Source organism: Oncorhynchus masou, unplaced genomic scaffold (genome assembly GCF_036934945.1).
Source record: "Oncorhynchus masou masou isolate Uvic2021 unplaced genomic scaffold, UVic_Omas_1.1 unplaced_scaffold_2157, whole genome shotgun sequence".
Lineage (NCBI taxonomy): Eukaryota > Metazoa > Chordata > Actinopteri > Salmoniformes > Salmonidae > Oncorhynchus > Oncorhynchus masou.
In genome coordinates, this window is record NW_027008634.1 from 32501 (window position 1) to 46000 (window position 13500).

General features: G+C 44.8%; 1 protein-coding gene across 1 annotated transcript in view; it reads right to left on the bottom strand.

Moving 5' to 3' along the window:
* Positions 1-13500, bottom strand: part of LOC135533016 (polypeptide N-acetylgalactosaminyltransferase 16-like) — a gene marked incomplete at its 3' end in the record, with an annotated part of 54963 nt that overhangs the window by 27261 nt on the left and 14202 nt on the right. The window contains exons 2-4 of the mRNA XM_064960418.1: positions 12789-12973; positions 11832-11930; positions 11665-11732 (exon numbers count right to left, since the gene is read on the bottom strand). Coding sequence (XP_064816490.1) covers positions 11665-11732; positions 11832-11930; positions 12789-12973 — 352 coding nt within the window. The remainder of the gene's footprint in view (positions 1-11664; positions 11733-11831; positions 11931-12788; positions 12974-13500) is intronic.

A 13500-nucleotide genomic window follows, 5' to 3' on the forward strand; every position in this document is an offset into this window, starting at 1 on the left:
CAGTCCTCTAGTGATTAAGACAACAGTCCTCTAGTGATAAAGGCAACAGTCCTCTAGTGATTAAGGGCAGTCCTCTGGTGATTAAGGCAACAGTCCTCTAGTGATTAAGGGCAGTCCTCTGGTGATTAAGGCAACAGTCCTCTAGTGATTAAGGGCAGTCCTCTAGTGATTAAGGCAACAGTCCTCTAGTGATTAAGGGCAGTCCTCTGGTGATTAAGGCAACAGTCCTCTAGTGATTAAGGGCAGTCCTCTAGTGATTAAGGCAACAGTCCTCTAGTGATTAAGGGCAGTCCTCTGGTGATTAAGGCAACAGTCCTCTAGTGATTAAGGCAACAGTCCTCTGGTGATTAAGGCAACAGTCCTCTAGTGATTAAGGGCAGTCCTCTAGTGATTAAGTCAACAGTCCTCTAGTGATTAAGGGCAGTCCTCTGGTGATTAAGGCAACAGTCCTCTAGTGATTAAGGGCAGTCCTCTAGTGATTAAGGCAACAGTCCTCTAGTGATTAAGACAACAGTTCTCTAGTGATTAAGACAACAGTCCTCTAGTGATTAAGACAACAGTCCTCTAGTGATTAAGACAACAGTCCTCTAGTGATTAAGACAACAGTCCTCTAGTGATTAAGACAACAGTCCTCTAGTGATTAAGACAACAGTCCTCTAGTGATTAAGACAACAGTCCTCTAGTGATTAAGACAACAGTCCTCTAGTGATTAAGGCAACAGTCCTCTAGTGATTAAGGGCAGTCCTCTGGTGATTAAGGCAACAGTCCTCTAGTGATTAAGGGCAGTCCTCTGGTGATTAAGGCAACAGTCCTCTAGTGATTAAGGGCAGTCCTCTAGTGATTAAGGCAACAGTCCTCTAGTGATTAAGGGCAGTCCTCTGGTGATTAAGGCAACAGTCCTCTAGTGATTAAGGGCAGTCCTCTAGTGATTAAGGCAACAGTCCTCTAGTGATTAAGGGCAGTCCTCTGGTGATTAAGGCAACAGTCCTCTAGTGATTAAGGGCAGTTCTCTGGTGATTAAGGCAACAGTCCTCTGGTGATTAAGACAACAGTCCTCTAGTGATTAAGGGCAGTTCTCTAGTGATTAAGGGCAGTTCTCTGGTGATTAAGGCAACAGTCCTCTAGTGATTAAGACAACAGTCCTCTAGTGATTAAGGGCAGTTCTCTAGTGACTAAGGCAACAGTCCTCTAGTGATTAAGGGCAGTTCTCTAGTGATTAAGGGCAGTTCTCTGGTGATTAAGGCAACAGTTCTCTAGTGATTAAGACAACAGTCCTCTAGTGATTAAGGGCAGTTCTCTAGTGATTAAGGCAACAGTTCTCTAGTGATTAAGACAACAGTTCTCTGGTGATTAAGGGCAGTTCTCTAGTGATTAAGGGCAGTTCTCTGGTGATTAAGACAACAGTCCTCTAGTGATTAAGGGCAGTTCTCTGGTGATTAAGGGCAGTTCTCTGGTGATTAAGACAACAGTCCTGTAGTGATTAAGGCAACAGTCCTCTAGTGATTAAGGCAACAGTCCTCTAGTGATTAAGGGCAGTTCTCTAGTGATTAAGGGCAGTTCTCTGGTGATTAAGGCAACAGTTCTCTAGTGATTAAGACAACAGTCCTCTAGTGATTAAGGGCAGTTCTCTAGTGATTAAGGCAACAGTTCTCTAGTGATTAAGACAACAGTTCTCTGGTGATTAAGGGCAGTTCTCTAGTGATTAAGGGCAGTTCTCTGGTGATTAAGACAACAGTCCTCTAGTGATTAAGGGCAGTTCTCTGGTGATTAAGGGCAGTTCTCTGGTGATTAAGACAACAGTCCTCTAGTGATTAAGGCAACAGTCCTCTAGTGATTAAGGCAACAGTCCTCTAGTGATTAAGACAACAGTCCTTTAGTGATTAAGACAACAGTCCTCTAGTGATTAAGACAACAGTCCTCTAGTGATTAAGACAACAGTCCTCTAGTGATTAAGACAACAGTCCTCTAGTGATTAAGACAACAGTCCTCTAGTGATTAAGACAACAGTCCTCTAGTGATTAAGACAACAGTCCTCTAGTGATTAAGGCAACAGTCCTCTAGTGATTAAGGGCAGTCCTCTGGTGATTAAGGCAACAGTCCTCTAGTGATTAAGGGCAGTCCTCTGGTGATTAAGGCAACAGTCCTCTAGTGATTAAGGGCAGTCCTCTAGTGATTAAGGCAACAGTCCTCTAGTGATTAAGGGCAGTCCTCTGGTGATTAAGGCAACAGTCCTCTAGTGATTAAGGGCAGTCCTCTAGTGATTAAGGCAACAGTCCTCTAGTGATTAAGGGCAGTCCTCTGGTGATTAAGGCAACAGTCCTCTAGTGATTAAGGCAACAGTCCTCTGGTGATTAAGGCAACAGTCCTCTAGTGATTAAGGGCAGTCCTCTAGTGATTAAGTCAACAGTCCTCTAGTGATTAAGGGCAGTCCTCTGGTGATTAAGGCAACAGTCCTCTAGTGATTAAGGGCAGTCCTCTAGTGATTAAGGCAACAGTCCTCTAGTGATTAAGACAACAGTTCTCTAGTGATTAAGACAACAGTCCTCTAGTGATTAAGACAACAGTCCTCTAGTGATTAAGACAACAGTCCTCTAGTGATTAAGACAACAGTCCTCTAGTGATTAAGACAACAGTCCTCTAGTGATTAAGACAACAGTCCTCTAGTGATTAAGACAACAGTCCTCTAGTGATTAAGACAACAGTCCTCTAGTGATTAAGGCAACAGTCCTCTAGTGATTAAGGGCAGTCCTCTGGTGATTAAGGCAACAGTCCTCTAGTGATTAAGGGCAGTCCTCTGGTGATTAAGGCAACAGTCCTCTAGTGATTAAGGGCAGTCCTCTAGTGATTAAGGCAACAGTCCTCTAGTGATTAAGGGCAGTCCTCTGGTGATTAAGGCAACAGTCCTCTAGTGATTAAGGGCAGTCCTCTAGTGATTAAGGCAACAGTCCTCTAGTGATTAAGGGCAGTCCTCTGGTGATTAAGGCAACAGTCCTCTAGTGATTAAGGCAACAGTCCTCTGGTGATTAAGGCAACAGTCCTCTAGTGATTAAGGGCAGTCCTCTAGTGATTAAGGCAACAGTCCTCTAGTGATTAAGGGCAGTCCTCTGGTGATTAAGGCAACAGTCCTCTAGTGATTAAGGGCAGTCCTCTAGTGATTAAGGCAACAGTCCTCTAGTGATTAAGACAACAGTCCTCTGGTGATTAAGACAACAGTCCTCTAGTGATTAAGACAACAGTCCTCTAGTGATTAAGACAACAGTCCTCTAGTGATTAAGACAACAGTCCTCTAGTGATTAAGACAACAGTCCTCTAGTGATTAAGACAACAGTCCTCTAGTGATTAAGACAACAGTCCTCTAGTGATTAAGACAACAGTCCTCTAGTGATTAACACAACAGTCCTCTAGTGATTAAGACAACAGTCCTCTAGTGATTAAGACAACAGTCCTCTAGTGATTAAGACAACAGTCCTCTAGTGATTAAGACAACAGTCCTCTAGTGATTAAGACAACAGTCCTCTAGTGATTAAGACAACAGTCCTCTAGTGATTAAGACAACAGTCCTCTAGTGATTAAGGGCAGTTCTCTGGTGATTAAGACAACAGTCCTCTAGTGATTAAGACAACAGTCCTCTAGTGATTAAGACAACAGTCCTCTAGTGATTAAGACAACAGTTCTCTGGTGATTAAGGGCAGTTCTCTGGTGATTAAGACAACAGTCCTCTAGTGATTAAGGGCAGTCCTCTGGTGATTAAGACAACAATTCTCTAGTGATTAAGGGCAGTCCTCTAGTGATTAAGACAACAGTCCTCTAGTGATTAAGACAACAGTTCTCTAGTGATTAAGGGCAGTCCTCTAGTGATTAAGACAACAGTCCTCTAGTGATTAAGACAACAGTCCTCTAGTGATTAAGACAACAGTCCTCTAGTGATTAAGACAACAGTCCTCTAGTGATTAAGGGCAGTTCTCTGGTGATTAAGACAACAGTCCTCTAGTGATTAAGACAACAGTCCTCTAGTGATTAAGACAACAGTCCTCTAGTGATTAAGACAACAGTCCTCTAGTGATTAAGACAACAGTCCTCTAGTGATTAAGGGCAGTTCTCTGGTGATTAAGACAACAGTCCTCTAGTGATTAAGACAACAGTCCTCTAGTGATTAAGACAACAGTCCTCTAGTGATTAAGACAACAGTCCTCTAGTGATTAAGACAACAGTCCTCTAGTGATTAAGACAACAGTCCTCTAGTGATTAAGACAACAGTCCTCTGGTGATTAAGGGCAGTTCTCTGGTGATTAAGACAACAGTTCTCTGGTGATTAAGGGCAGTTCTCTGGTGATTAAGACAACAGTCCTCTAGTGATTAAGGGCAGTCCTCTGGTGATTAAGACAACAGTTCTCTAGTGATTAAGGGCAGTCCTCTAGTGATTAAGACAACAGTCCTCTAGTGATTAAGACAACAGTCCTCTAGTGATTAAGACAACAGTCCTCTAGTGATTAAGACAACAGTCCTCTAGTGATTAAGGGCAGTCCTCTAGTGATTAAGACAACAGTCCTCTAGTGATTAAGACAACAGTCCTCTAGTGATTAAGGGCAGTTCTCTGGTGATTAAGACAACAGTCCTCTAGTGATTAAGACAACAGTCCTCTAGTGATTAAGGGCAGTCCTCTAGTGATTAAGACAACAGTCCTCTAGTGATTAAGACAACAGTCCTCTAGTGATTAAGGGCAGTCCTCTAGTGATTAAGACAACAGTCCTCTAGTGATTAAGACAACAGTCCTCTAGTGATTAAGGGCAGTTCTCTGGTGATTAAGACAACAGTCCTCTAGTGATTAAGACAACAGTCCTCTAGTGATTAAGGGCAGTCCTCTAGTGATTAAGACAACAGTCCTCTAGTGATTAAGACAACAGTCCTCTAGTGATTAAGACAACAGTCCTCTGGTGATTAAGACAACAGTCCTCTAGTGATTAAGACAACAGTTCTCTAGTGATTAAGACAACAGTCCTCTAGTGATTAAGACAACAGTCCTCTAGTGATTAAGACAACAATCCTCTAGTGATTAAGACAACAGTCCTCTAGTGATTAAGACAACAGTTCTCTAGTGATTAAGACAACAGTCCTCTAGTGATTAAGACAACAGTCCTCTAGTGATTAAGACAACAGTCCTCTAGTGATTAAGACAACAGTTCTCTAGTGATTAAGACAACAGTCCTCCCCTGAGCTTCCTGGTCTGCAGAATGTTGCTCGACCCACATGGCCCCCTGTGCCCTTCATAGTGCACTAGGGCCATAGGGTTCTGCTCAAAAGAAGGGCCCTTCATAGTGCACTAGGGCCATAGGGTTCTGCTCAAAAGAAGGGCCCTTCATAGTGCACTAGGGCCCATAGGGTTCTGCTCAAAAGAAGGGTCCATCATAGTGCACTAGGGCCCATAGGGTTCTGCTCAAAAGAAGGGCCCTTCATAGTGCACTAGGGCCCATAGGGTTCTGCTCAAAAGAAGGGCCCTTCATAGTGCACTAGGGCCCATAGGGTTCTGCTCAAAAGAAGGGTCCATCATAGTGCACTAGGGCCCATAGGGTTCTGCTCAAAAGAAGGGCCCTTCATAGTGCACTAAGCCCATAGGGTTCTGCTCAAAAGAAGGGCCCTTCATAGTGCACTAGGGCCCATAGGGTTCTGCTCAAAAGAAGGGCCCTTCATAGTGCACTAGGGCCCATAGGGTTCTGCTCAAAAGAAGGGCCCTTCATAGTGCACTAGGGCCCATAGGGTTCTGCTCAAAAGAAGGGTCCATCATAGTGCACTAGGGCCCATAGGTTTCTCCTCAAAAGAAGGGCCCACCATAGTGCACTAGGGCCTATAGGGTTCTGCTCAAAAGAAGGGCCCATCATAGTGCACTAGGGCCCATAGGGTTCTGCTCAAAAGAAGGGCCCTTCATGGCTTTTCTACTGAAGTAGTGTAATTTGCTGTCCAACCGCCACGGTTAATTTACTGTTAATGTAGGACATTTAATTACTTCATGATAAAGTATGTTCTAATTCAATCCAAGGCAATAACTCCTAAACTACATGTTATATCCAACTTGTAAGTCGCTCTGGATAAGAGCGTCTGCTAAATGACTTAAATGTAAATGTAAATATCTAGAGAGGTGTCTGTCCCAAACCCTGACTCCTAAACTACATGTTATATCTACTGAGAGGTGTCTGTCCCAAACCCTGACTCCTAAACTACATGTTATATCTACTGAGAGATGTCTGTCCCAAACCCTGACTCCTAAACTACATGTTATATCTACTGAGAGATGTCTGTCCCAAACCCTGACTCCTAAACTACATGTTATATCTACTGAGAGGTGTCTGTTCCAAACCCTGACTCCTAAACTACATGTTATATCTACTGAGAGGTGTCTGTCCCAAACCCTGACTCCTAAACTACATGTTATATCTACTGAGAGGTGTCTGTTCCAAACCCTGACTCCTAAACTCATGTTATATCTACTGAGAGGTGTCTGTTCCAAACCCTGACTCCTAAACTACATGTTATATCTACTGAGAGGTGTCTGTCCCAAACCCTGACTCCTAAACTACATGTTATATCTACTGAGAGGTGTCTGTTCCAAACCCTGACTCCTAAACTCATGTTTGAAAATATATGTTTTACTAGAAAGGACCTTCTGCTGCAGCTGTACATAGTCTATCTAGTCTGCTGTAGTCTATCGGTAAATAGCCCACCCATTTTCACCTACCTCATCCCCATACTGTTTTTATTTATTTACTTTTCTGCGCTTTTGGACACCAGTATCTCTACCTGTACATGACCATCTGATCATTTATCATTCCAGTGTTAATCTGCAAAATTGTAATTATTCACCTACCTCCTCATGCCTTTTGCACACAATGTATATAGACCCTTTTTTTCTACTGTGTTATTGACTTGTTTATTGTTTACTCCATGTGTAACTCTGTGTTGTCTGTTCACACTGCTATGCTTTATCTTGGCCAGGTCGCAGTTGCAAATGAGAACTTGTTCTCAACTAGCCTACCTGGTTAAATAAAGGTGTTCTCAACTAGCCTACCTGGTTAAATAAAGGTGTTCTCAACTAGCCTACCTGGTTAAATAAAGGTGTTCTCAAATAGCCTACCTGGTTAAATAAAGGTGTTCTCAACTAGCCTACCTGGTTAAATAAAGGTGTTCTCAACTAGCCTACCTGGTTAAATAAAGGTGTTCTCAACTAGCCTACCTGGTTAAATAAAGGTGTTCTCAACTAGCCTACCTGGTTAAATAAAGGTGTTCTCAACTAGCCTACCTGGTTAAATAAAGGTGTTCTCAACTAGCCTACCTGGTTAAATAAAGGTGTTCTCAACTAGCCTACCTGGTTAAATAAAGGTGTTCTCAACTAGCCTACCTGGTTAAATAAAGGTGTTCTCAACTAGCCTACCTGGTTAAATAAAGGTGTTCTCAACTAGCCTACCTGGTTAAATAAAGGTGTTCTCAACTGGCCTACCTGGTTAAATAAAGGTGTTCTCAACTAGCCTACCTGGTCAAATAAAGGTGTTCTAAACTGGCCTACCTGGTTAAATAAAGGTGTTCTCAACTAGCCTACCTGGTTAAATAAAGGTGTTCTCAACTAGCCTACCTGGTTAAATAAAGGTGTTCTCAACTAGCCTACCTGGTTAAATAAAGGTGTTCTCAACTAGCCTACCTGGTTAAATAAAGGTGTTCTCAACTAGCCTACCTGGTTAAATAAAGGTGTTCTCAACTAGCCTACCTGGTTAAATAAAGGTGTTCTCAACTAGCCTACCTGGTTAAATAAAGGTGTTCTCAACTAGCCTACCTGGTTAAATAAAGGTGTTCTCAACTAGCCTACCTGGTTAAATAAAGGTGTTCTCAACTAGCCTACCTGGTTAAATAAAGGTGTTCTCAACTAGCCTACCTGGTTAAATAAAGGTGTTCTCAACTAGCCTACCTGGTTAAATAAAGGTGTTCTCAACTAGCCTACCTGGTTAAATAAAGGTGTTCTCAACTAGCCTACCTGGTTAAATAAAGGTGTTCTCAACTAGCCTACCTGGTCAAATAAAGGTGTTCTCAACTAGCCTACCTGGTTAAATAAAGGTGTTCTCAACTAGCCTACCTGGTTAAATAAAGGTGTTCTCAACTAGCCTACCTGGTCAAATAAAGGTGTTCTCAACTAGCCTACCTGGTTAAATAAAGGTGTTCTCAACTAGCCTACCTGGTTAAATAAAGGTGTTCTCAACTAGCCTACCTGGTTAAATAAAGGTGTTCTCAACTAGCCTACCTGGTTAAATAAAGGTGTTCTCAACTAGCCTACCTGGTTAAATAAAGGTGTTCTCAACTGGCCTACCTGGTTAAATAAAGGTGTTCTCAACTAGCCTACCTAGCCTACCTGTGTGTGTGTGTGTGTGACTGATAGTGTGTTCCGAGTGAGGTCATATCATTCTCCTGGCTGACGTTAATTAAATGACCCAATCTATTGCGACAACAGATCCTAGATACATCCCTTGACCAAGCTCCAGTCTAAATCTCTGAACACGTCCTCTTTATTCCCCCTCTGATGGTCTCCCCATCTGTCTCTTCATGTATTTCTCCATGACAGGTCAACACACAAGGTCAACACACAGACAGAAATAGAGAGAATCAGCTCTGAACATCTTGTAAAGAGACTCGTAAAGAGTAGAGACGGAAAGAGAACGAACGGGGATCTCACAGAGAGAGCAGGTTTATTGTCAGAGCCTCACGGTGTGAGCCGTGTAAAGACTAGAGACTATTTAAAGAGGAGGACCGAGAACAAGAAGAGAGGCCTCACGGTGTGAGCCGTGTAAAGACTAGAGACTATTTAAAGAGGAGGACCGAGAACAAGAAGAGAGGCCTCACGGTGTGAGCCGTGTAAAGACTAGAGACTATTTAAAGAGGAGGACCGAGAACAAGAAGAGAGGCCTCACGGTGTGAGCCGTGTAAAGACTAGAGACTATTTAAAGAGGAGGACCGAGAACAAGAAGAGAGGCCTCACGGTGTGAGTCGTGTAAAGACTAGAGACTATTTAAAGAGGAGGACCGAGAACAAGAAGAGAGGCCTCACGGTGTGAGCCGTGTAAAGACTAGAGACTATTTAAAGAGGAGGACCGAGAACAAGAAGAGAGGCCGAGAACGGTGTGAGCCGTGTAAAGACTAGAGACTATTTAAAGAGGAGGACCGAGAACAAGAAGAGAGGCCTCACGGTGTGAGCCGTGTAAAGACTAGAGACTATTTAAAGAGGAGGACCGAGAACAAGAAGAGAGGCCTCACGGTGTGAGCCGTGTAAAGACTAGAGACTATTTAGAGAGGAGGACCGAGAACAAGAAGAGAGGCCTCACGGTGTGAGCCGTGTAAAGACTAGAGACTATTTAAAGAGGAGGCCTGAGAACAAGAAGAGAGGCCTCACGGTGTGAGCCGTGTAAAGACTAGAGACTATTTAAAGAGGAGGACTGAGAACAAGAAGAGAGGCCTCACGGTGTGAGCCGTGTAAAGACTAGAGACTATTTAAAGAGGAGGACCGAGAACAAGAAGAGAGGCCTCACGGTGTGAGCCGTGTAAAGACTAGAGACTATTTAAAGAGGAGGACCGAGAACAAGAAGAGAGGCCTCACGGTGTGAGCCGTGTAAAGACTAGAGACTATTTAAAGAGGAGGACCGAGAACAAGAAGAGGCCTCACGGTGTGAGCCGTGTAAAGACTAGAGACTATTTAAAGAGGAGGACCGAGAACAAGAAGAGAGGCCTCACGGTGTGAGCCGTGTAAAGACTAGAGACTATTTAAAGAGGAGGACTGAGAACAAGAAGAGAGGCCTCACGGTGTGAGCCGTGTAAAGACTAGAGACTATTTAAAGAGGAGGACTGAGAACAAGAAGAGAGGCCTCACGGTGTGAGCCGTGTAAAGACTAGAGACTATTTAAAGAGGAGGACTGAGAACAAGAAGAGAGGCCTCACGGTGTGAGCCGTGTAAAGACTAGAGACTATTTAAAGAGGAGGACTGAGAACAAGAAGAGAGGCCTCACGGTGTGAGCCGTGTAAAGACTAGAGACTATTTAAAGAGGAGGACTGAGAACAAGAAGAGAGGCCTCACGGTGTGAGCCGTGTAAAGACTAGAGACTATTTAAAGAGGAGGACAGAGAACAAGAAGAGAGGCCTCACGGTGTGAGCCGTGTAAAGACTAGAGACTATTTAAAGAGGAGGACCGAGAACAAGAAGAGAGGCCTCACGGTGTGAGCCGTGTAAAGACTAGAGACTATTTAAAGAGGAGGACCGAGAACAAGAAGAGAGGCCTCACGGTGTGAGCCGTGTAAAGACTAGAGACTATTTAAAGAGGAGGACCGAGAACAAGAAGAGAGGCCTCACGGTGTGAGCCGTGTAAAGACTAGAGACTATTTAAAGAGGAGGACCGAGAACAAGAAGAGAGGCCTCACGGTGTGAGCCGTGTAAAGACTAGAGACTATTTAAAGAGGAGGACCGAGAACAAGAAGAGAGGCCTCACGGTGTGAGCCGTGTAAAGACTAGAGACTATTTAAAGAGGAGGACCGAGAACAAGAAGAGAGGCCTCACGGTGTGAGCCGTGTAAAGACTAGAGACTATTTAAAGAGGAGGACCGAGAACAAGAAGAGAGGCCTCACGGTGTGAGCCGTGTAAAGACTAGAGACTATTTAAAGAGGAGGACTGAGAACAAGAAGAGAGGCCTCACGGTGTGAGCCGTGTAAAGACTAGAGACTATTTAAAGAGGAGGACCGAGAACAAGAAGAGAGGCCTCACGGTGTGAGCCGTGTAAAGACTAGAGACTATTTAAAGAGGAGGACTGAGAACAAAAGAGAGGCCTCACGGTGTGAGCCGTGTAAAGACTAGAGACTATTTAAAGAGGAGGACTGAAAACAAGAAGAGAGGCCTCACGGTGTGAGCCGTGTAAAGACTAGAGACTATTTAAAGAGGAGGACTGAGAACAAGAAGAGAGGCCTCACGGTGTGAGCCGTGTAAAGACTAGAGACTATTTAAAGAGGAGGACTGAGAACAAGAAGAGAGGCCTCACGGTGTGAGCCGTGTAAAGACTAGAGACTATTTAAAGAGGAGGACTGAGAACAAGAAGAGAGGCCTCACGGTGTGAGCCGTGTAAAGACTAGAGACTATTTAAAGAGGAGGACCGAGAACAAGAAGAGAGGCCTCACGGTGTGAGCCGTGTAAAGACTAGAGACTATTTAAAGAGGAGGACTGAGAACAAGAAGAGAGGCCTCACGGTGTGAGCCGTGTAAAGACTAGAGACTATTTAAAGAGGAGGACTGAGAACAAGAAGAGAGGCCTCACGGTGTGAGCCGTGTAAAGACTAGAGACTATTTAAAGAGGAGGACTGAGAACAAGAAGAGAGGCTTCACGGTGTGAGCCGTGTAAAGACTAGAGACTGTTTAAAGAGGAGGACTGAGAACAAGAAGAGAGGCCTCACGGTGTGAGCCGTGTAAAGACTAGAGACTGTTTAAAGAGGAGGACTGAGAACAAGAAGAGAGGCCTCACGGTGTGAGCCGTGTAAAGACTAGAGACTATTTAAAGAGGAGGACCGAGAACAAGAAGAGAGGCCTCACGGTGTGAGCCGTGTAAAGACTAGAGACTATTTAAAGAGGAGGACTGAGAACAAGAAGAGAGGCCTCACGGTCGGAACTGAAGTCGTCTACCAGGATGATCTCCTGGATCAGAGAGGGAGGGCTCCTCATCAGGACACTGGGAGAGGGAGAGAAAAGGCAGCATTAAACACGGAGAGTTAAGCATTAAGTCGGAGGGTCGATTCTTCATTGTGAAAGGCACAAAACGCTTCCTTACCTTTTGATGGTGCGGAGCAGGGTGGAGCGAGCTTCATTGTGGAAGGTGATGATGATGCTCGTAGGAGGAAGGTTAGCATCGTAATTCACGGAGGCACATCTACAAACATTTAAGAAGAAACATTGTTTTAGTAAAGTATTCACACCTACTGTGCATATTGTCCCGTTCACCCTGCACATAAAGGCAACACCATCATAAACACTAACATATGGTTGCTTTTATAACTTTTTACGACACCTGTAGCTCCGTGTGTCTCTGATGGCCCGCTAGGAGCCCAGTCGGTCTGTGTGTAGTCACCTGTAGTGTCGTGTGTCTCTGATGGCCCGCTAGGAGCCCAGTCGGTCTGTGTGTAGTCACCTGTAGTGTCGTGTGTCTCTGATGGCCCGCTAGGAGCCCAGTCGGTCTGTGTGTAGTCACCTGTAGTGTCGTGTGTCTCTGATGGCCCGCTAGAAGCCCAGTCGGTCTGTGTGTAGTCACCTGTAGTGTCGTGTGTCTCTGATGGCCCGCTAGGAGCCCAGTCGGTCTGTGTGTAGTCACCTGTAGTGTCGTGTGTCTCTGATGGCCCGCTAGGAGCCCAGTCGGTCTGTGTGTAGTCACCTGTAGTGTCGTGTGTCTCTGATGGCCCGCTAGGAGCCCAGTCGGTCTGTGTGTAGTCACCTGTAGTGTCGTGTGTCTCTGATGGCCCGCTAGAAGCCCAGTCGGTCTGTGTGTAGTCACCTGTAGTGTCGTGTGTCTCTGATGGCCCGCTAGGAGCCCAGTCGGTCTGTGTGTAGTCACCTGTAGTGTCGTGTGTCTCTGATGGCCCGCTAGGAGCCCAGTCGGTCTGTGTGTAGTCACCTGTAGTGTCGTGTGTCTCTGATGGCCCGCTAGGAGCCCAGTCGGTCTGTGTGTAGTCACCTGTAGTGTCGTGTGTCTCTGATGGCCCGCTAGAAGCCCAGTCGGTCTGTGTGTAGTCACCTGTAGTGTCGTGTGTCTCTGATGGCCCGTTCGGAGCCGAGTCGGTCACTCTCAGCCAGGTTGAAGGCGTGGTCTCTGTAAGGGTCGTCTCCCGCCTTCAGCTGTTTCTCCAACAGGTACGCCTTCTCATCGAAACTCCCTATGAGCTGACCCTGCTGCGGCTCCGCCCGTGGGGACTGGGTCATCTGCAGGGGAAGTTAGAGTTTAGATGTGGCAGCACACAGAGGTCAGGGGTCAAAACACAGGAAGCTGAGGTCAGAAGGAAAGATGTGTCACCAGTTAGAAGATGCTTCAGTCTTATTGATTGGCATCTCTCACACTGTAGATATTTGGTAACGCTATCAACCCTGTTTGAAAACATACTGTCACATTCTCCATCATCCTCAAAGGTGTGAGACACCCAGTCTCTAGCATGACTCTAATGTTATCTGAACTAGAATCTGACTCTAATGTTATCTGAACTAGAATCTGACTCTAATGGTATCTATCTGAACTAGAATCTGACTCTAATGTTATCTGAACTAGAATCTGACTCTAATGGAATCTCTATGAACTAGAATCTTTTTCAATTTTTAATTTATTTGACCTTTATTTTACTAGGCAAGTCAGTTAAGAACAAATTCATATTTTCAATGATGGCCTAGGAACAGTGGGTTAACTACATGTTCAGGGGCTCGGGGGTTTGAACTTGCAACCTTTCGGTTACTAGTCC